Raw genomic sequence first — 22,500 nt, 5'->3', positions numbered from 1 at the left:
TAGTCCACATACAGTACACCAGTACACTTACCTCATATCGCCATTTCATTTGGATTGCTCTTATACTTTCTTTCTTGTTATTTTTTCTTTTTCTACTGTTGTTTTGTTTCCTTTCCCTTGTATGTTATATTGCTTACTTTGTATGAATTATTGTTATTAGTGGTTTTCTGAGGTAGAGACCAAGCATAAGCCCAGATAGGGTTTCATTTCTCTTTCTCATTTCTTTTCGTTTTGTCGGTTTATGTTTTAAAAAAATGTGCGGAGGCAAAACGTGAGGCTTTGTGTGTGTTGACATCATCTCAGCTGATGCTCATATTGAGCCATGTTCTTAAAGTATGAACACTGGGAAAGGCACATTGCAGCAAGGACAAGGAAGCACAGACAAGTCAATCATTGCATGAAATCACTTCCGTTGAATGAATACATGCTCCTCAGGAGGTTGAGAAAATCCTCCTATACCTTTGGGCTTACAACAAAACAAAATCCGCAGGATACAGTCGAGATAAAGTTGAAAATGCACTTCCTGGTCGCTGCACTAGCGCCTCCTCTGGTCGCTCGGGGTGCCTGGTCGGGGTGGAAGGGAACTGGTGGGAATAGTGTGATCCTCCCACGTGCTACGTCCTACCGGTGAAGCTCCCGCTGTCAGGTGAAAAGAAGCTACTGCGCATGTGTCGGAGGAAGCATGGTGCTAGTCTCGGCTCTCCCCAGATCGGCAGAGGGTGAAGCACTCAATAGGGCAGCATGGGGATAAATTGGCCAAGTATAATTGGGGAGAAAATGGGGAGGAAATCAGAAAAGAAGAGTTGAAAATGCACTGTGATCAAGCAAAAACTAGACCAGCTTGTGATAGGATCACACCAGCCGCCACGCCCACAGCATGAAAAGAATGCGGGCCAGGGGCGTAAAGTGGTAGCCTGGTAAACCGGCCGCTCACGTGAACTCACATTTCATTTCCTTCTTCCTTCCCGTCTGGCCCCATCCCCTTGGTGGAATCTTAGCAGAAACGGCAAAGCAGACGAGCCAATCAGCGACCTGCCTCGTAGTTGACATCGTGACCGGCCAATCAGGGACGCCACTAGCAAAACAGTAATGGCCGCCTCCTTGCCTGTCCGCCTCGAGAAGTAATGTCAGCGTTCGTCTAGTTTAAACAGCCATAAAGTGCAGTTATTGCAGAAATAGACTCAATAACAACAATTAAACAAGTACAGGAGTATCGCCGCAACCGCAGAGTTTCTCTTGCGGAAAATATGTTTTTGCCGTTCTCCCGAGTGGATTTGGGTTTGACTGGATCAAACTTCAGCCAAACTGATTGGCTGAAGGAGTTGTCTGTCAAGGCAAGTACACCCGCCCAAGTCCCGCCCACTGCAGACGCTGGGTGAAGGCTTGGGGCCAGACGGGAACGAAGAGTGAGTTCACGTGAGCGGCTGGTTTGCCAGGCTAGTAAAGTGCGTGTGTGTGTGTGTGTGTGTGTGTGTGTGTGTGTGTGTGGGTGTGTGTGTGTGTGTGTGTGTGTGTGTGTGTGTGTGTGTGTGTGTGTGTGTGTGTGTGTGTGGGGGGGGGGGGGGTGTCAATAGCCCCTTCCCTGCTACTTCCTCGGACCCCACCCATCCTTCATTGTGATCTCAACTACACACCTACAGAGCTTTGTGACTGCATTTCGCACGGTTTTGGCGCGATCTGGACACATGCTACAATATCTCCCCATCGACATTATATTAAACTTTGCGCTGTTCACGTCAGCTGCGTCGAGTCACATGTTTGGGGAGTTGCACGGCGGCAGGCTGGCCGGCCACGGCCCAAACATACGACAGAAAAACTCTACAAAAGCAAAGAGGAGAAAGTGCAGGTGCCGTGGAACCCTTGAGCAAAGCTAATCCACATACAACACAAGTGTGTGTGTGATGACAAGAGGACAGCTTTCAGTTACCCGCTGCCAATGGTCACCAGCTTACATCCCTCGTCTCTACCGGCCATGTAGTTCAACACAGCAGCGTCGTAGATGAAGGCGTCCAGTTTGCTGCAGTGGAGGGCAGAAAAGAAGGGGCGAGGGAGACAGAGAGAGACAGAGAGAGAGAGAGAGGAAGGGAGAGAGAGAGAGAGAGGAAGGGAGAGAGAGAGAGATATTGAGAGAAAAAGCACGGTGACAGAGAGGTTTAGAGATATCATTTTTTGGGCAAGGGGGAGAGAGAGAGAGTGAGTAGGAAATGCAGACACAGAAAGCAGAATCAACTCTTAAGGTGCGTTCACACCGACCTATTAAAGTTTTTTGCTGGCATCGAGTTTACATACAAAGCCAATGCAAACGAGCGATTGAGCGTATATTCGCCCGGGAGAAAAATCGCTGGGCGTCCGAGCGACAGAGACAGAGCGATAGGGAGAAAATACACTCGTCGCCCCAGATGAAATATCCCAACTCGAGCAAAAATACGCTGGCATCAGTCGCTCGCTGTTCAACGCTGATTGGCTGCCGTGTGAGAGCGAGTCAAGGATCACACTGGCTTGGAACAAACCGCTGGTTTATTGTGTGGCAACAAACCGCATTGACAGGCTGAAAGCTGACATGAAGTGAAGTCTGTACTACCGGTATGGAGCTCGCGTTGGGAGCACGCTGATAGGCTTTAGCTTGTAAACGATGACAGTGGCTCGTAGTGGACAAACAGCATGACATTGCGTAACGTTATATCCCCCACATGTCCGTCAATTCGTGTGCCTGTTGACGAGCGATTTAAACAGAGCGACAGAGCGATTCCAAAGGGTTGAATCAAGCGACAGAGTGAAAAATAAATATCTCGGTGTGAACACAGCTTTATTGTTGATGGCGGATCAGTTCCAAAGTGTTAAATCATCTCGAATGGGACTGAGGGCCGAGCGTAACCGAACACACAGAGCACACAGCGGGAGGGCGGGGCATCGGGAGGGCGGGGCATCGGGAGGGTGGGCGGGGCAGGGGGGGGGGGAGTGGTCACGCTTCAACGCGACACGCTTTGCCCGTGATAGGACCTGGGAGGCATATGGACAATCTAAGCAAACTTCAGATAGACACAAACACACACACGTGCACACACACACGTGCACACACACACACACACACACACACTTCTGCACACACACAGAAGGACACGTGGAACATTAAAGATCCTAGACTCGGACTGACATTTTCAATGTAACTGATGCCGTCACTGACCGCTGCTCTCTCGCTCTCTCACACACACACACACACACACACACACACGCACACACACACACACACACACACACACACACGCACACGGGCTAATAGTGCAGTGACTAGCTGGCATTTACTGAATGTCAGATGCAGCCCTCCAGCCGATACTTTAGCTGTGTAATTAGCTTTAGCCAGCGCTAGGTTGTGTGTCTAAACATGTCGAGAGTGTGTGCTCGTGAAAGTGTGCATGTCTGTCAGCACGCGTGTGTGTGTGTGTGTATGTGTGTGTTTGCACTGTAGAGGCCAGCCCAGACATACTGTAGCTCTAACTTTTAGGACTACAATGATCCTCTTTTCCCCGGCTGGGATGACCTTTCAGTCAAACTGCGGCGCCCCCACCAGGATGACCTTTTAGTAGAATTACAAATCCCCACGTGAAATAACCCCAGTACGTACGTGTGAAATGTTCTGCTTCTGTCCTGCTGCAAATGATCTAAAGACACTGACATCAGGTGTGTAAATCTCTGACAAAGTTCAACATAAGGGTTTTATTTATTTACTTATTTTTTACATTTTTACATGGCCATTTGAACTGCAAATCCAAATATGTGGGAAAGCTCAAAACCTACTGGTGAAAAGTGAACTCCTTCTTCTATTGGCTGATCCTTGATTCCAGGGGACATCTCTGTCCTACTCTATAGAATGTGAGATTTAGCACGTAAAGCTCGTCAGCATGAGGTGCATCAGAGCTCATCCAGCCATCCAGCCCCATCCAGCCCCAAACAGCTCAACACTGCCGCAGCGCTCATCTGCTAATACCACACAATAGAATGATCAATGAGGGTATTACTGACTGTGCACACCTGCTTTGTGTGTGCGTGTGTGTGTGTGTGTGTGTGTGTGTGTCTCTCTCTCTCGTTGACCTAAACCCCTCCCTCTCTTCTCTCTCGTTGACCTAAACCCCTCCCTCTCTAAGTGGCATCGTGTCCTCTGAATGGTACTCTGATTGGATCCCCTCCCCTTGCCATTAACCAATTAGAAACATTGTGTCAAGTCACCTCATCAACCCCTTTCCCCCTTACCCCAGATTTTCTCTTGACTCCACCCGTTTCTCCTTTACAACATCTCTGTTTCTCCTTTACAGCATCTCTATTTCTCATTTACAGCACCTGTTTCTCCTTTACAACATCTCTATTTCTCCTTTACAGCATCTCTATTTCTCCTGTACAACATCTGTTTCTCCTTTACAGCATCTATTTCTCCTTTACAGCATCTCTATTTCTCCTTTACAACATCTGTTTCTCCTTTACAGCATCTCTATTTCTCCTTTACAACATCTGTTTCTCCTTTACAGCATCTATTTCTCCTTTACAACATCTCTGTTTCTCCTTTACAACATCTCTATTTCTCCTTTACAACATCTGTTTCTCCTTTACAACATCTCTGTTTCTCCTTTACAACATCTCTGTTTCTCCTTTACAGCATCTCTATTTCTCTTTTACAACATCTGTTTCTACTTTACAACATCTCTGTTTCTCCTTTACAGCATCTCTATTTCTCATTTACAGCATCTCTGTTTCTCCTTTACAACATCTCTGTTTCTCCTTTACAGCATCTCTATTTCTCCTTTACAACATCTCTGTTTCTCCTTTACAGCACTTGTTTCTCCTTTACAACATATCTGTTTCTCCTTTACAACATCTCTATTTCTCCTTTACAACATCTCTGTTTCTCCTTTACATCTGTTTCTCCTTTACAGCATCTATTTCTCCTTTACAACATCTCTGTTTCTCCTTTACAACATCTCTATTTCTCCTTTACAACATCTGTTTCTCCTTTACAACATCTCTGTTTCTCCTTTACAGCATCTCTATTTCTCATTTACAGCATCTCTGTTTCTCCTTTACAACATCTCTGTTTCTCCTTTACAGCATCTCTATTTCTCCTTTACAACATCTCTGTTTCTCCTTTACAGCACTTGTTTCTCCTTTACAACATATCTGTTTCTCCTTTACAACATCTCTATTTCTCCTTTACAACATCTCTGTTTCTCCTTTACAGCACTTGTTTCTCCTTTACAACATCTGTTTCTCCTTTACATCTATATTTCTCCTTTACAACATCTCTGTTTCTCCTTTACAGCATCTGTTTCTCCTTTACAGCATCTGTTTCTCCTTTACAACATCTCTGTTTCTCCTTTACATCTGTTTCTCCTTTACAGCATCTCTGTTTCTCCTTTACAACATCTCTGTTACAACATCTGTTTCTCCTTTACAACATCTGTTTCTCCTTTACAACATCTCTGTTTCTCCTTTACATCTGTTTCTCCTTTACAACATCTCTGTTTCTCCTTTACAACATCTCTGTTTCTCCTTTACAACATCTGTTTCTCCTTTACAACATCTCTGTTTCTCCTTTACAGCATCTGTTTCTCCTTTACAACATCTCTGTTTCTCCTTTACAGCATCTGTTTCTCCTTTACAGCATCTGTTTCTCCTTTACAACATCTCTGTTTCTCCTTTACATCTGTTTCTCCTTTACAGCATCTCTGTTTCTCCTTTACAACATCTCTGTTTCTCCTTTACAGCATCTGTTTCTCCTGTACAGCATCTGTTTCTCCTTTACAACATCTCTGTTTCTCCTTTACATCTGTTTCTCCTTTACAGCATCTCTGTTTCTCCTTTACAACATCTCTGTTTCTCCTTTACATCTGTTTCTCCTTTACAGCATCTCTGTTTCTCCTTTACAGCATCTCTGTTTCTCCTTTACAACATCTGTTTCTCCTTTACAACATCTGTTTCTCCTTTACAACATCTCTGTTTCTCCTTTACATCTGTTTCTCCTTTACAACATCTCTGTTTCTCCTTTACAACATCTCTGTTTCTCCTTTACAACATCTGTTTCTCCTTTACAACATCTGTTTCTCCTTTACAACATCTCTGTTTCTCCTTTACAACATCTGTTTCTCCTTTACAGCATCTGTTTCTCCTTTACAGCATCTCTGTTTCTCCTTTACAACATCTGTTTCTCCTTTACAACATCTCTGTTTCTCCTTTACAACATCTCTGTTTCTCCTTTACAACATCTGTTTCTCCTTTACAACATCTCTGTTTCTCCTTTACAACATCTGTTTCTCCTTTACAGCATCTGTTTCTCCTTTACAACATACAGTATCTGTTTCTCCTTTACAGCATCTGTTTCTCCTTTACAACATACAGTATCTGTTTCTCCTTTACAACATCTGTTTCTCCTTTACAACATCTGTTTCTCCTTTACAACATCTGTTTCTCCTTTACAGAATCTCTCTGGTGAATTCTCCTCTCCTGCTCCACTCTCTCCACCCCCTCACCACCTCCGTGTCTCCTTCTCCTCCCTTCTTCTTTCTCATATCATTTCCCTTCCTCCATTCTCTCTTTGCCCTGTGCGCGCCCTCCACCCTTCCCACACCTCTTCCAATCAGACGTTCTGTCCTTGGTCTCGACTCTCCCTCCCCCTCTCTCTCCCTCCCTCCCTCCCTCCCTCTCTCCCCCTCTCTCTCCCTTGGTTCATTTTGAACGTTGATATAAAAAATATCTATATTTTTGGTTGACAAACGTTGAATGTCATGTATCCATTTGCAGAAACGTAAAGTGCAAACATGTTATTCTGCTGACTGGGTTGCTACCTTTACTCTTTTCCATCCTTCTCAAATCATTCCACTCTTTCATGCTCCGCCCCCCCCCCCCACACACACACACACACACACACACACACACACACCTCTAGTGGCAATGGCATTACAGAGACCAGTACTAAAAATAGTTCCTGCCTTTCCCAGTCAGGAAGCCTATTCATCCCCAGCCTCAGAGGAGCTGTCACACACACACGCATGCGCACGCGCGCACACACACACACACACGCACACGTGCGCACACTCATGTAAGCACACATGCACGTGCGTGCACACACACACACACACACATGTAAGCACACACACACACTCCCCTTACCCATTTTTGAGTGTTTGGAGTGCGTCGACCACCCCGGTCTGGTGAAATTTCACCATGTACTGGTGCATGTCAGGGTAGTTCTTCCTGATGTTCCTCTCAGTGGATCCGTTCGGGACCGTCCCAAAGCGGAACGGAGGTGAGTACCCATACGGGTTCTGGAACTGCGGCGGTGGGGGGGAGGGGCGGGGGCGAAGACGAAAGACAGAAGGAACAGGGAAGAAAAGACACAGAGAAGTAGTGAGAGACACAACGTGTGTGTGTGTGTTTGTGTGTGTGTGTGTAGTAGTAGTAGTGTGTGTGTGTGTGTGTGTGTGTGTGTGTAGTAGTAGTGTGTGTGAGGCTCTGTGAGCCTCAGATAGGTGAGTTTTACCATGTCAGGAGAATGTTGATAGCATCAGGTAAGTTGTCAGTCACAGGAAAGTAGTCCAACTAGACCTTTTTATTTATTAAATGTTCTCTATTAGGCACTCGGTCACTTTAGGTTCTGGCTTGGCACACAGTCTGTTAGTATCTTTTTATATATTTTTTTACTGTGTTTTTCTAATAATGTCTACTGTGTGTTTTTATTAACTGTATGTGAGCTGCTGGTACATGAATTTCCTTCGGGATAAATAAAGTATCTACCTACCTACCAAATACTTTAATGTGATTGGCTAACAATTCTGTGGCTGTTTGTTGTGGTAAACCCGACCCATTTGGGAACTATAAGTGGGCTAAAATAAAACATCAAATAAAAGTATTTGCAAATTTGTCAAGCATGCTATTACATCCAAGGCTGGTGTGGACACACACTGGTAGAGGACATCACTTGTTTTTCCTGTAATCTCTAGTCAGGTAAGGACAAACTCCAGGTAATCACATCAATGTAGCCTACTGCTTGTGACTAGAACCAAGATGTACACGTTTAAAAATGCACTGACAGTACAAGCTGCTAGGAATATGCAACTGACATTTGAAATGACCTTTACTGGACAAACGACGACGATTGGGACGATTGAAAAAAATATTTGAGTTCTGAGATTAATGTCAGAATTCTGAGAATAAAGTCAGAATATACAGTTAGACTTCTGACTTTAATCTCAGAATTTAGACTTTATTCATAGATTAATCTCAGAACTAAAAACTTTTCACATGTGGCCCCCCTTCCACTTTTTCCGTGTCATATTGAAGCCAATATTTTAATGCATTTCATTTATTTTGCACAATATCAATTATATGCAAAAAGAGCATCTGGAAAGGGAGGATTCGCAGATGGAAAATAAATTCCTTTTAACTTGATTGTACCGATAAAAAAAAAAAACTTGTTCCAAATAAAAAAACGCATAATTTTCTGTTCAGGTTTAGTGACCATATTTTGCCATTTCTTCTTATTAGTTGACATTTTTTATCAGATTTTGGGACCGTTGGTTACTTATTGGTGCCTTTACTGTAGTTCTATAAGTATGTACACATCTACACTGCTAGTAGCTTCTCCTTGTCAGAGCATGTGATTGAAAAACAAAAACAAAATCTCATGTCCCATAAACACAAGTAATGCCGTTGTAGTTTCCATATACTGTATGGTGTTTGGTTGACTATCATAGATGGACACACACACACACACACACACACACACACACACACACACACACACACAGCAGACAAAAATCTGATTAACAGGCACAGCTTTTCTAGAAACTTAACATTTTGGAGGACTTCTGCGGTTTCTTTTTTGCAACACCTTGCCTCTAACCCCACTTAAATAGCAGGGTTTCCATTCCTTTACAGAGGAAACAAGCAGCCACTAAAATACAAGTCTAGCATTATGTTGTATTTACAACTGTATGATCTCCTTGAAGGGCCACTTCTGCATTTTTCAACGTCAACCTTATTTTCCCAACTTTCTGTGTCTATATAGTAACTAAGTGACTCATCGGGACAACCATTTTTACAATTGGTCCAGTATTGAGGGAGATCGCTGCAGCCAGCAGCCAGTCCCTCCAGGAAGTTGTGATTTTGCGATCGCAATAATTAATGCAAATTCAACCAATCTCTGCAATATTTCAGGTCAGAGAGGCCAGTTTCTCCTCTTCATTCCTCCATCCGTCCATCCATCTGCTTTGTGCTCTATTTCCCTATGTCTCGCTCTTCCTCTGTCTGTGTCTCTCAAGTAGAATTCCAGTCTGCGTTCAGGTCAAGGGTTTTGTAGTAGGCTAACAACCTACCCTCCTGCTATGCTAACAATCTGCCCTCAGCACCACGAACAGACGGACCCTATCAATTAGAACTGTGCTTTACTCACACTCACACTCTCTCACACACACACACACACACACACACACACACACACACACTAACAGTCCAATATGGCCCATTACCACCGCTGGTATCAGCGCGGCCCCGTCCAGCTCGTCTCGCTTTTTTGTCTCATTCCACCGATCAAAAACGTGGACAGCCCGGGTTGAGTCGTGCTAGTTTTGGTCCCTGCTTTGTTGAGGTTCCAGCGCTGTGAACCCGGTACCATACAGTGACGTGAAAACACTGCAGACGACTGATTGGTCAGGCACGCAGAATCGTGTTTACTGTATTACTGTAAATGCTGGATACCAGTTTAGTGGGGCTTATCCTCTCTTCTGTTATTTCCATCAGTCTTTTGTGTTGCTGCCTTCGGCTCTGGTGAAATAAAATCGATCTCCTTGCTCAGCTTTAACATGACGGTGGTTTTCAATTGTTTTGAGAGAGAAAAAGTCCGCTCCTCGGGAAGCCGCTTGGCTTGGCTCCGCTAGGCCGGAGGCGGGGGTTTAGTGAAGCCGCGGTCTTGCCTGGTGAGTTTCCGCCGGGGTAGAGGCTTCCCTTCTGCCCGTAGCGCAACTCCCGTCCCCCGCGCAGTGCAAAACTACGCTAAACTACACATTTTGTATAGAACTAAATGTCTGTTTTCCTACTCTTTATCGGCAATTGAGATAACACAACATCGATTCAACCGATACAGAATTTGCATTTGCTGTTCTAAACACCCAGTGTCTGGGTGTGTTTTTCCCGGGAGAAATCCTCTGGCATAAAGGAAGTGATGCGTTTTCCATTTCCTGCAGCAGCTACAGCAGTTTGTTTAGAATCACAAGAAGAACTACGTACAGTGGCAGCGATGTACGTACGTAGTACGTACCAAAGAACTGAACGTGTTACACCATGAGGGACATTGATTTAGAGAAACTGATGACATATTGTTTGTTAAGCCGTTGAATTGGTTTAAATGTCCTGTGTGTACAAATTTGGAAGCAATTAACATGCATTAAGCGTTTTTTTTATTACCAATGAGTGAATGAGACCTGAAACCTGTGTTGTTTCCAGAACAAACGGCTGGTTGGAGCCAAAACTTGTCCACAAAATGACTGTGACAAATACATTGTCATATTGTGGTTTTAGCTGGCTGTTAGATAACATGAAGTTGCTTGCTAACACGGCTATCTCGCTAACGCTAATCGATGTACCAGCCAGAAGCCCCGCTAATTCATCCAATTCCATCTTGTGTGGATAATGTACAGTAATAGTCGCAAATATGCCTAACGTTATGCTTTTGGAACATTGTTTGGCGGCAGTAACAGATCAAGTACCTCTCTGCTTACCTGTAACAGTCATGATGTGTGAATAAATTATTATTATTATTACTACAGTATTATTGTTATTGTTGTTGTTGTTGTTGTAGTAGTAAGGATATGCTTATATGGGCATTTGCCTGATAGGGAGAGTGAAGTGTGACTAATTCCTGGAGGAAAGAAATGTTTACTGTACAGTATGTACATTTGCCTGAGGGAGAGTGAAGTCTGCTAATTACTGTATTATATTTACTTGTGCGGAGAAGTTTAACACAAATATACAGGCATCTCTGTATAGGGGTATTTGTGTTAAACATCTGTAAAATCATGTTTGTTTGCTTCCCAGTGTTTGAATTGTTTATACTATGCACTAGTTACATCATCCGTGCGTGCATGTACTGTGTGTGTGTGTGTGTGTGTGTGTGTGTGTGTGTGTGTGTGTGTGCGCGTGCGTGCGTGCGTGCGTGCATGTGTTAGTGTGTGTGCGTGCGTGCATGTGTTTGTGTGTGTGTGTGTGCGTGCGTGCATGTGTTTGTGTGTGTGTGTGTGTGCCAGTTATCCCACTGTGTCATCTGGTCAGGGTGAGGGCAAACACTATGATGATGTCAAACTCTGTTGTGTATCTCTGTGTGTGTTTTGTTGGTGATGTCACCCAGTATGTGGCGGCCCTCAGGAGACACTGGCTTCTCACAAACTCTCTCTCTCTCTCTCTCTCTCTCTCTCTCTCTCTCTCTCTCTCTCTCTCTCTCTCCGCATCTCTTTGATTCTCTCCTCTCTTCTTCTCCCCTTCTCTTAACGCAGAAGCAGTAGCTTAAAGGTCAGCGAAGAAGAACACTTGTGGTTCACAAACCCAAGCCAGCTGGGCTAAATCTGGATTGGGGAATGAATGATAATGGCGTCTTCCACTGGCTCAAAATAGTGAAGAGAAAAAAGCAACAACAACACTGCTCATCAGACTTAGCTCAGGTGCTGGAGCTAACGGGTATCATCAGACTTAGCTCAGGTGCTGGAGCTAACGGGTATCATCAGACTTGTGTTTACATTTCCTATGGCAGAGCTTATCCCTGCAGCCTGCTTCCAGTGAGGCACTAGCTTTGACCAGAGACTATCTCTGGTTTGAGCAGGTCAAACAGCCGGCGTTTTGAACAGGAAGAGAGTGCTGCCAAAGACTTTCTTCAAGGAATTCCCTGGCTCAACAATTAGCGCTGAAGTACCCTTGAGAAACACAGCTGTTCCTAATGAAAGCTTGATGCTGACATGATGAAAGAAATCAATGAAACAGGCTCTGTGGACTAGACAGGTGATATGAAGCCAGCATTTACTGCATGTCCTCGCTGCTCTGCTACTTCAATCTTGCTCCCACCCAACAGACACAAGGGGCACCGGATATTGCCTGGAGACATCTAACGCTCCAGCAATGCTAGCAGTATACAGTACCTGTACGATTGACACTGTCAGAATACAGTGAGTATTGGGGAGATTGGCTCATTGGCCAGCTTAGCTTTGATGTGAACATAGATGCCAAAATCAAGTCACTCCTAATTGTGTGAAAAGTAAGCCAGGGTTAATCTTTGGGTTGATGTTAGAAATCGGGTCAGACTAAGATTGTCACAGCCTCCTCGTTTGTTTCGTTTTCCCAAAAGCGTCACTTACCCTTTCAAATACCTTTGTGTGTCTCCTTGCACTCATTCTATCTCTCTTTACTCATCCTGTTCTCCTCACCTCTGCTTGCCCCATATCCCTCTCCTCTCCTCCCTCTCCTCCCTCCCTCCCTCTCCTCCCTCGCCTCTCTCCATCCATTGCCCTCTTTGTCTCCTTATTATGCAAGTTCAGCTGTTGCATCAGATTTAGAATGTGTGTATTCCACTAGCATGTGTGTGTGTGTGTGTGTGTGTGTGTGTGTGTGTGTGTGTGTGTGTGTTGATATTTAAGTGTTCCAGTTGATGCTTTGGGGTTTCTGCACTGCACTTCCCAGAGAGAACCTGCCTATCAAAGAGTGTCCAGTACAAGGGGGGAGCTCTGTTGGTGAAACATGAAGCCAATGTAGAAGTAACTTAAACCTGCATTCTTTCTAATGGCGTCTCCACTGGCTGCAAAAATAAGTGTGATTACATGGAAGTCAATGGGAAAATGACAATACTTCTCACTTGATTTATGACGTCAGTAAACAACTTTCCTAATGAATTTATGTCTCAATTGCTAGTTTCAAGTCTTCTTCAATACAGCGTGATGTTCATTTGGAAAATTATGGTCCCATTTTTGAGAAAAATAGATGATGAAGCAGAATATGATTTTGGGCATTAGGCTATTGACTGACAGGTGGCCTGTCATGTGATCAGCAGGCGGTGCTGCAGCTCTGTGGGAAAACCTCTGGTCTCTGGCTCCAAATACAAAGATGGCAACGGTCAAAATGCCAAATGCTTCAAAACGGTAGTCCAAAAAGCAATGGGCGATGTCACGGTGGCTACGTCCATATTTATGATATGGTCTATTGTCCAGTACTGTGACGTCTTTCTCCGTGGATCATCTGTTCATGGTGGCTATTACTGCTCAAGCTAACTACTTCTTCTTCTTCTTCTTCTTAAAAAAGAAAGAAAAAAACACGCTGTTGCTGCCGAATACATAGAACACATCACTTCCTGTGTGCTAAGCAGCTAAGCTTTTATGATCTGAGTATAGGTTGAATCACTATTATGTTATATTTGGTGATAGGGTAGCAAAACCTACATGTATTTACTGTACATGTAAGTGCCATGGATTTCACTTTCATCTCCATGAACATTGAGATTGCCCCCCCCCCTTTCATATGTGCTAAACGTCATGGTACACTAGTTTGCTCTCAAGGACAACTACACCCAGGAGTGCTTGTCTTTGATCCTATGTAAATCTGGTATATCAGTCACAATGCTGATACAAGACGCATCTGTTACTTTTCTAGACATGGCTCCAGTCGGTGTCTTATTAAAAACATGATATTGGCCAGCGAATGTCATCCGTTGCTGATATGATGGAGGTTATTCCATGGCTACAGCTTAGAAATCACCGCAGTGTGCTGTGTAAAAACCTGCCTCACCTTGCCTCAAGGAGCTGCTAACCTGCGTAAAGGAATTGAATCAGTGTGCGTTTCAGTGGGGAGGTTTAGCGTCCAATCAATGATAGTCTATAGCTACGAATAAAAGTCTTAGGGAAACACTGAATCCTTGAAACAGCCAAATTGAAAGATTTTGAATTTTGGGACAACATTTCAGGTACCAGCAAGCTTCACTACTAAGATATTGGTATCGGCCTTCAAAAACCTAGATGACTTGAACCCAGTGCTAAAAAGACGCATGGAGGGAGCACTAGGGCATTCACCACTACTGAATTTTAGTAGTCATCGACTACTCCCAGAAAGTAGTCGACTAGTCGATTAATATCATGGAAGATATATTGGAATTTTCCCACCCAATAAAAATGATCAGTTCTCATCAAAAAGGTCTCAAAAACCGCCAGCAAAGGGTTAACTAATGTAGGCGGGACCAACCTGGGGGCAAATGAAATAGCAGAGTCCTGATTGGCTCTGAGAGGCTGTTTACAAATGAGCCGCTAAACTCCAGCAACTAGTCTGAGCCGGAGATAGCGACTGTTTGACTGCAGTAACAACATAGACGAGAGTCTTTCCAGCTCTAAATACCTTCAATTCTGTTCTGGAACTTCTGGCATCATGTAGAAAATGATTGTTCAAACAAATCTCTGTTCAATTTATTTATTTATTATATTGTTTACTCCTAAAACCACAGATGAACGATGAGTCGACTATTGTGCATATTGTTGACTATAGTGGTTTTGATCGTCGACTAGTCTGTGAAAGCCCTGGGCAGTGCTGATCCAGTGATGGTGGCACCATGAGAACCCACTTAAAAGTACACCTCTCTTTTGTCTTTTGCTGACATTTTGAATGAACTTCTGTGTAGTAAAAAAAGAATACAGGACAGCGCGTCCTCTCCGGCAAGAAGGGACAGAGGAGACACATAAGGCGGCGTCATGAAGACAAATCTCTAGTGGTCATGTAGCCCGAAACTCCACAGACCTGTTAGCTCCACTGGTCCACGAGACAGCCGGCCTGGAGACAGTCGGCAACAGCTAAACGCTCAGCCACTAAAACATTCATTACTTTCTCCTTTTAATTAATTAATAGAATAGAACCAGCTTCCTACTTTTAATTGCTGGAATGAGTGAGCTCAATCTGAGCTCACTCACGTTCATAGGAAATTTGAAACAAAAGAATGACCCTTATAGCCTTTGAATTCCTCCATACGAATCCTCCATATGCATCAAACTAATTCAGTTGATGGAGTCTTGGTCAAATGTGCTCATAAGTAATGAAATTAGAGAAAATCTTAGTTCATCAAAGCTAAATGTGATTTGTCAAGAAAATTGGTCTCGGAGGGTTTTAAAACAAAAATGTAAAGCAGCATAAGTAGAAAACATATGATTGTGTTTATTGTAAGTGTGAAACATGCGTAAGAGGAAGTGCCATCTGTCATCTGAAAATGTATTATTATTAGTAGCGGTGGTAGTGGTATTGGTTATTAGTATTGGAAGTAGAGATGCACCGATTGCCATTTTCTTGGCCGGTTCCGATTTCCGATTTTTGAATAGTCTGACTTGCCGATACCGATTTTGGCCGATTCCGATTTTCTTTCTAAGAACAATAATTGACTGGTTATTTTTTGACGTTATTATTATTATTATTTTAACTTTGCTTTAATAGAAAATTAAGATTCATGTCACATTTCTTATCATTTGCAAGAGGTAGGACGATCTCACTCAAAAACATCTCAAAATAAAAGTGTTCCAGGTTACTGGACAGAGCTTTTCTTTTTTGTGCAAATACAATGAATATAAAACAATTAATTCCAGTATATCCCACAGCTATCATGCATTTACTTTTCCAAAAGAAAAAAGGCGCAACAGAACAGGGGCTCCAGATGGAAAGTAGCCTATGGCTAAATCTGTTACAAAACATCTCTTCCCCTATGGGGTTTAATGTTTTTTTTGTATATGTCCCTGCCAAATAAAACTAATAAAACACACACGTGAACATGTGCATCATGCAGCTAGCTGCAGGTAATTGACCAAACAAAAAAAGGGCGAAAGCCGACCGGCGCACAGAATCGGCTATGTGGACTAGGGCTGTCACTTTTTCCCAAAATAAAGTTCGAACGAACTTTAATTGCCCGAAATTCGTTTGAATATATTCGAAGTTTTTTGGTTAACTCATTGAGTGCCAGCCACTTTTGGAGAACGGAAGCTCCCAGTGCCAGAGTTTCAGAGCGTTTTCAGTGATTTCTCGAGGCCCACAGAATATTGTGTGATATTACTATGTAAACACAGAACACGCACAAAGAACGAGGAGACTCTCTTCTATCATCTGCAAAAAAAAGTTTATTGATCCCATTTTCCGTTCTTTAGTTATGAGCCGGAGAAGATAGGCTGTTTTGAGCAAAAAGACAGTTTTCAAATTATAAGCTGAGATATTCAGCCTTTTGTGAAATGCAGCATTGCAAGCACATTCACTGACGCTAGCTAATATTTTCTGATGTAGTGACGTGGTGTAGTTCTGTGGAGCCTGCGTGCCCCACCCCCCTCTCCCCGCCTCAGCTGCAAACTCCTCCCCACACGCACCCAGTCTATTTTCGGAGCCTCCGTTTTTGCGCCGGGCGGCTCCCGGCCGTCTCCCAGCGCGACAAGGAAATGCCAAACGGGACTGCAGGGATAGGTTTGGCCCTTCGGTTTCGGGTGCTGCCTTTCTGGCGGGTAATCGTGTGGAGATACTATATGCAGACAGACAGACAGAGGCAGAGGAGCTCAGTTGTGTGCGCGGATTGACTGATGTTCGCAGCCCGACGTCAGCTGCAGACAGAGCAATCTATATGGCTCTGGCTGCAGCATGCATCGGCTTCTCTTTGATCACGGCTTTTTGCTGCAGTTTGCGGGACCTTTCTGTAATCTGGAGAGCACTGTCGCCACCTAATGAGTCCGTAAAATAGGTTATACACCTTCAATAGCTCCTATATTTGTACAGGAGATGCCTGATGCTTTGATCCACGTCCCACCGTCAAAAAACGCAATTGACGAACATGTTCGTCCTTGGCACTCTACGTTACTAAACCAATTGACGAACATGTTCGTCCATGGCACTCAATGAGTTAATTAAAAAAAAAAAAAAAAAAATGAGTCCAGGCCACCGGGCATCAGCCCGACGTGTTAGCTTGGACGCTCACAGTCACAACACTGCCTCACAAACTTGGCTGCATCCAACTCGAGACAACTTTTCAGACCCTGGAGACAATCTTTCTCAGAAGAGACTAACGCGACAAATCTGGAGACTTTTTCTGACATGGGATTAACATTACCAGCAAGCAGCAGTTGGTTAATTTTGGTTCATAAAAAAAAAAAAAAAAAAAAAAAATTAATAAAAATTAATAATAATAATAAAAAAAATTCGAACAGTTAATTTACATATCGAACACGGACCCCTCCCCTACATTCGAAGTTGCATTCGAATTTCGAATGAAAAGTGACAGCCCTAATGTGGACCGGTCGAGGCCGATCAGCTGAAAATCGTCCATTTCCGGTAACGTGCCGATCGATCGGTGCATCCCTAATTGGAAGTTGAAGTAGTTGAAAGAGAGGGGAAGTTATACAATCACAGGTCAAAACAAGGTGACATGCTCGTCACTGATTGGCCCAGGCAGGGAGCATTGTCATTGGGGGGAGGACACATTTAGTGTTTGCCTTGTTATGTAATCATCTCCACAGGTGGTGAAGGTGGTGCACTTACCGCTTAGGTTTCATCATGACTTGCGTACAGTACCTGTCTCCAAGCATTTCCTGTCATGACTTGCGTACAGTACCTGTCTCCAAGCATTTCCTGTCATGACTTGCGTACAGTACCTGTCTCCAAGCATTTCCTGTCATGACTTGCGTACAGTACCTGCTGTCTCCAAGCATTTCCTGTCTACATTGAGATCCCCCCCCCCCCCCCCCCCATCTCCATCGTGCAGGTGACTACCATACTGTAGTTGAGGAACACCCACTGCTCAGTGTCGCAATGGGGGATTCCCTCTGATGTGTCCTTTGGCTAGTTACAGGTGCCTCTGTGTCCAGCCTCGCTCAGCATATCTGTCTGAGTGTCCGTTTAGCCTTTCTGCTTGGCTCCCTCGCTCGCCTGACCCTCTCTGTCTCTCCCTATCGCTCTCTCTCTACCTCTCTCTCTGTCTCTCTCTCTACCTCTCTCTCTGTCTCTCTCTCTCTACCTCTCTCTCTGTCACTCTCTCTCTACCTCTCTCTCTGTCTCTCTCTGTCTCTCTCTCTCTGTCTCTCTCTCTCTGTCACTCTCTCTCTCTCGCTCTCTCTCTTTCTACCTCAAGCCATCCCTCCCTCCCTGCCTCGGCTATCACCCTGGCTCTGTATCTGTCTGCCTGTTGTCTTCCCTCGTACCTGCTCGCCTGTCTTAAGGCCCAAATGCACTGAAAGCGATAAGACGCGGGTGAATTGATGCTTCTATAGCGCACTGCAGGCATCAGATTTGAAATGCCAACAGCACAGAACCAGCAGTACTTTGGGAAAAGGTCGCTATTTATATGTAGGCAGGCACAAGTCTGTAGGCTTTACAGATACCTCAATTCATTTTCTCTACATTTCTATTTGAGTATAGCGCTTATAGCGCTACATGACATAAGGCATGAGAGCACCTGTTGGGTGCGTGCTGCTGCTTTCGTTTAAGTCGGCTGGCTAACGTTATTTCAATTTGTTGGTGGGCCTCTAGTTTGATCAGGCTCTGATCTCAGTTCCCCACCACGTAGTCTGCCAGTAAAACCAACGAAGAAGAAGTGATATACTTCTTCCTCTTTGGTTTTACTGGCAGACTACGACACCTACTGTACCGGAGTACTCTCCAAACCGGTAGCCTACTGCGGCTGCAGAGAGAAACAGCTTTGGTCGCTGGGTCAACATTTGATGACCCAAAATCGAGGCACTTTGGCGTACCTCATAGTGCTTTTGGCCATTTAAAACAACAACAGGTGCACTTCAAAACGCACGCATCAGACGCTGGCAGTGCATTCGGGCCTTTAGTCTCTCGCCCCATCTCTCTCTCGCCCCGTCTCTCGCCCCATCTCTCTCTCGCCCCGTCTCTCGCCCCATCTCTCTCTCGCCCCGTCTCTCGCCCCATCGCTTTCTCGCCCTAGTTTGTCGCCCTCGTCGTATGCTGTTGGAACCCTCCACATCTATCTCAAACGCTTTCTCTTTCTCTTTCTCCCCTATCCTGGATCCCTCCTTACATCGGCATCCTTTAGTATTTGATCTTCCTCTTCCTTTCTCTCTCGGTCCTCCTCAGCACACCTCTGCCTTTCTGTCTTTATCCCTCTTCCATTTCTCCCCCCCCCCCCTTCCTCCATACATTATCTCACTACATTACCTGCCTGCATTCTCACAGTGATACCTGTGTAGTCTTGTGTGTGTGTGCGCGCGTGTTAGCCTGATCCACCACCCACAGCCACAGTGGGGCTGTGTTGACCCTTGGTCCCCAGGGCCTATGCACAGTAATACAGGTAAACAGGTTGATGGATAGAGATGATAGAGCAGCTCTCACGGTGAGGAATGACACTCATCATCATCTGTCTGTCCACTGGTACCATGGGGAGGCTTCAATCCTACTGCCTGTCTCTATAGTCACATGTCAAAAATAACAGAACTCAAAGCAGGGACAGCTGGGAGAGAGAGCATGGGTTAGAATGGGCAACGGACAAGAGAGAGAGACAAACAGAGCGAACAAGATAGATAGATAGTTACAGTAGATAGATACAGTAGATAAATAGATAGATAGATAGATAGATAGATAGATAGATAGATAGATAGATACAGTAGATAAATAGATAGATAGATACAGATAGATGGATAGATACAGTAGATAAATAGATAGATGATAGATAGATATAGGTAGATAGATACAGTAGATAGATAGATAGATAGATAGATAGATAGATAGATAGATAGATAGATAGAGTAGATAAATAGATAGATAGATAGATAGATAGATAGATACAGTAGATAAATAGATAGAGATAAATAGATAGATAGATAGATAAAGTAGATAAATAGATAGAGATAGATAAATAGATAGATAGATAGATAGATAGATAGATAGATAGATAGATAGATAGATAGATAGATAGATAGATAGATGACAATGATTCTTAGATGCAGATGCAGGATGATATGGAATCAGTAACATTTAGAATGCTATGCTGCCTTCCTGCGCTCACGGGAACATCCAGAAATCATTCTCACCAGGAATCCTGTGTTACAGAAGCGTAGCACAGCTTTCCCACGGTGCATTTCTGACTTGGAAACGGGGGTTTCCAGGAATTCTGAGAGAGCACGAGTGCAGCATAATGAACACAGCAGCACAACGGTGGCATGACAAGCAATGCACATGTTGGATGGAATGGCTTTGAATCTAAACCCTGAGGCCCCAAAAAGCAGAACATCCACGCTGAAACAGAGTTGACATGTGCTCCTCCCGTGGCTGTCAAGCTATATCAACCTATGTCAACCTATATGCCACTCTGCAATGTCATCACGTGACTCTTTAAAGACCCCCTAACTTCATTTTTCAACATCAAATAGTCTCCTTTGAATAATCATTTGTGTCTGATCCCCACGAAATGTTTTTAACTTACCTTGTTAAAATCCTTCAACATGACTTCCCCTCCTTCTGCCTCATTACAAATTACAAAGCAACCAATCAGGGTTATGTAGAACATAACTAGCCAATCACAGCAGACTTTCCACTCTCAGCAGACGATTGTGAAAACAAGTCTTCTAGTGTCAAACTCTGCACAGACGTCATTCTGCACAGTGAAGCTCAAACATCTGAACTGAAGGAACAAGAAGAACAACTGATTTCTGACTTCAGGGCAGTGTTGGGCAAGTTACTTTCAAAATGTAATATACTACATATTACTAGTTACTTTCATTTGAAAGTATTAAGTTACTTTACAATATCACTTTCTGTGTAGAGTAACTCATTACTTAGTACACTACTTTTGCATTACTTTTACCAAAACAACAGCAGCAGCAGAATGACATTGCTGCCCCGGGACCATCCCGAAAAATTATTTCAAGTCAGCGTAAACAATCCAAAATTCTAAATGTTATTCTTTTCCTTTGTTATTGTCATCTATAGTGGTTATTTGCATAAAAACAAATAAGTTTGATTAGGAAATGATTGTATCTTTTTTAAATACGGTATGTGCTTATTAATAAAATGTAACTCAATTTGTAACGAGTTACTTGAGAAAGTAACTGGTATAATATTACTGAAATCCTATAAGTAATAAGTTATATTACTGAGTTACCGCTAAAAGTAATATATTACATGTAATATGTTACTTTTGTAATGAGTTACCCCCAACACTGCTTCAGGGGGTCTTTAACAAGCAGCTTGATTTGGACTTCGCTTACACAAGCGATGAAATGACACCGACGTCGGGAGAAGACGAGCATATTGCCAGGGTCGTAGAATGAACAAATGTTGATTCTGTTTTAGCGTGGATTTCCTGTCGTTTGAGTCAGTGACAGAATGCTACGGTCGGTTTCAACGGTGACACAAGACCAGCATTACAGATGTTGCTCATCTAGTTTGCCCGCGCTGCCACAGCGGTGAAAGTGGGGGCCTTTGATATTGAAATGATCTCTTTGTTCTTACCAAAAGCCCCTGCTTAACTAAGGCGACACTAGATGAGTGACATCTGTAAACCGTCCTACCTTTCTATCCAAGTCACTTTATAACTATAATTCAATGTTTCGGAAGACTTAGTAGGTTTGTTTGTCGCACCTGACGTGTTTCGACCGCCGACATTGCGGCACGTCGAAACATGTCAGGTGCGACAAACAAACCTACTCACTTTTATACGGTCTCTGAAACATTGAATTACTCTTTACACTTCAATTAGACTAAATGACCTAATCTTCGGGACTACTTGACTAATAAGTCGCCATACCCGATCCGATGAACCTCCCCCTCCTTTGTTTGCCGTTACCTTGTTGTCGGACAGGCCGGTGACCTGGTCCACGAACTCCTCCTGGATCATGAAGGCGGCCAGGTTGGCAGTGTAGGAGGCCAGGAAGATGACGGCGAAGAAGGCCCACACCGACACAATGAACTTACTGGTGGTGCCTTTAGGGTTCTGCACTGGCACAGAGTTGTTGAACACCAGACCCCACAGCAGCCACACCGCCTTGCCCATGGTGAAGGAGGGGCCGTGGGGGTCTGAGACGATGGGAAGGGAGAGAGAGAGAGAGATGGTTTAGAGGAGAATAGGTTATAGGAGGAGGGAGAAGATATCTTTCATCCATATTTGACCAGATACGGTGTATGCCAACAAAACTCGGAATATGCATTTGGTAATTGTCCGTATTGTCTCCATATACTGGTAGATATGGCACATATCAACACGACTCAGAATATTAATCCGAAATGGTGCGTATCATCTCTCAGCTGTCCACTCGTAATATTTCTGCTAATATCTCTGACATCTGCTATCTGACAAAAAGTCACATTGTTTGGAAAGGTGATGATTATTTTCTCATTACGTTTTCAGGATCCACCTAAAATACGTGACAAATCGTGTGTGTGTGTGTGTGTGTGTGTGCGTGCGTGCGAGCATGCATGTGTGTGTGTGTGCGTGTGTGTGCGTGCATGCGTGTGAATGTGTGTGTG

The 22,500-nt window shown here is 44.0% G+C and overlaps 1 protein-coding gene across 1 annotated transcript in view; it reads right to left on the bottom strand.

Moving 5' to 3' along the window:
• Positions 1-22,500, bottom strand: part of grin2aa (glutamate receptor, ionotropic, N-methyl D-aspartate 2A, a) — a gene marked incomplete at both ends in the record, with an annotated part of 143,574 nt that overhangs the window by 12,098 nt on the left and 108,976 nt on the right. Inside the window, 3 exons of the mRNA XM_083650086.1 lie at positions 1,928-2,017; positions 7,156-7,316; positions 21,821-22,050. Coding sequence (XP_083506212.1) covers positions 1,928-2,017; positions 7,156-7,316; positions 21,821-22,050 — 481 coding nt within the window. The remainder of the gene's footprint in view (positions 1-1,927; positions 2,018-7,155; positions 7,317-21,820; positions 22,051-22,500) is intronic.

Source organism: Poromitra crassiceps, assembly GCF_964638095.1.
Source record: "Poromitra crassiceps genome assembly, chromosome: 13".
NCBI lineage: Eukaryota > Metazoa > Chordata > Actinopteri > Beryciformes > Melamphaidae > Poromitra > Poromitra crassiceps.
This window is presented reverse-complemented; position numbering and strand designations above follow the sequence as displayed.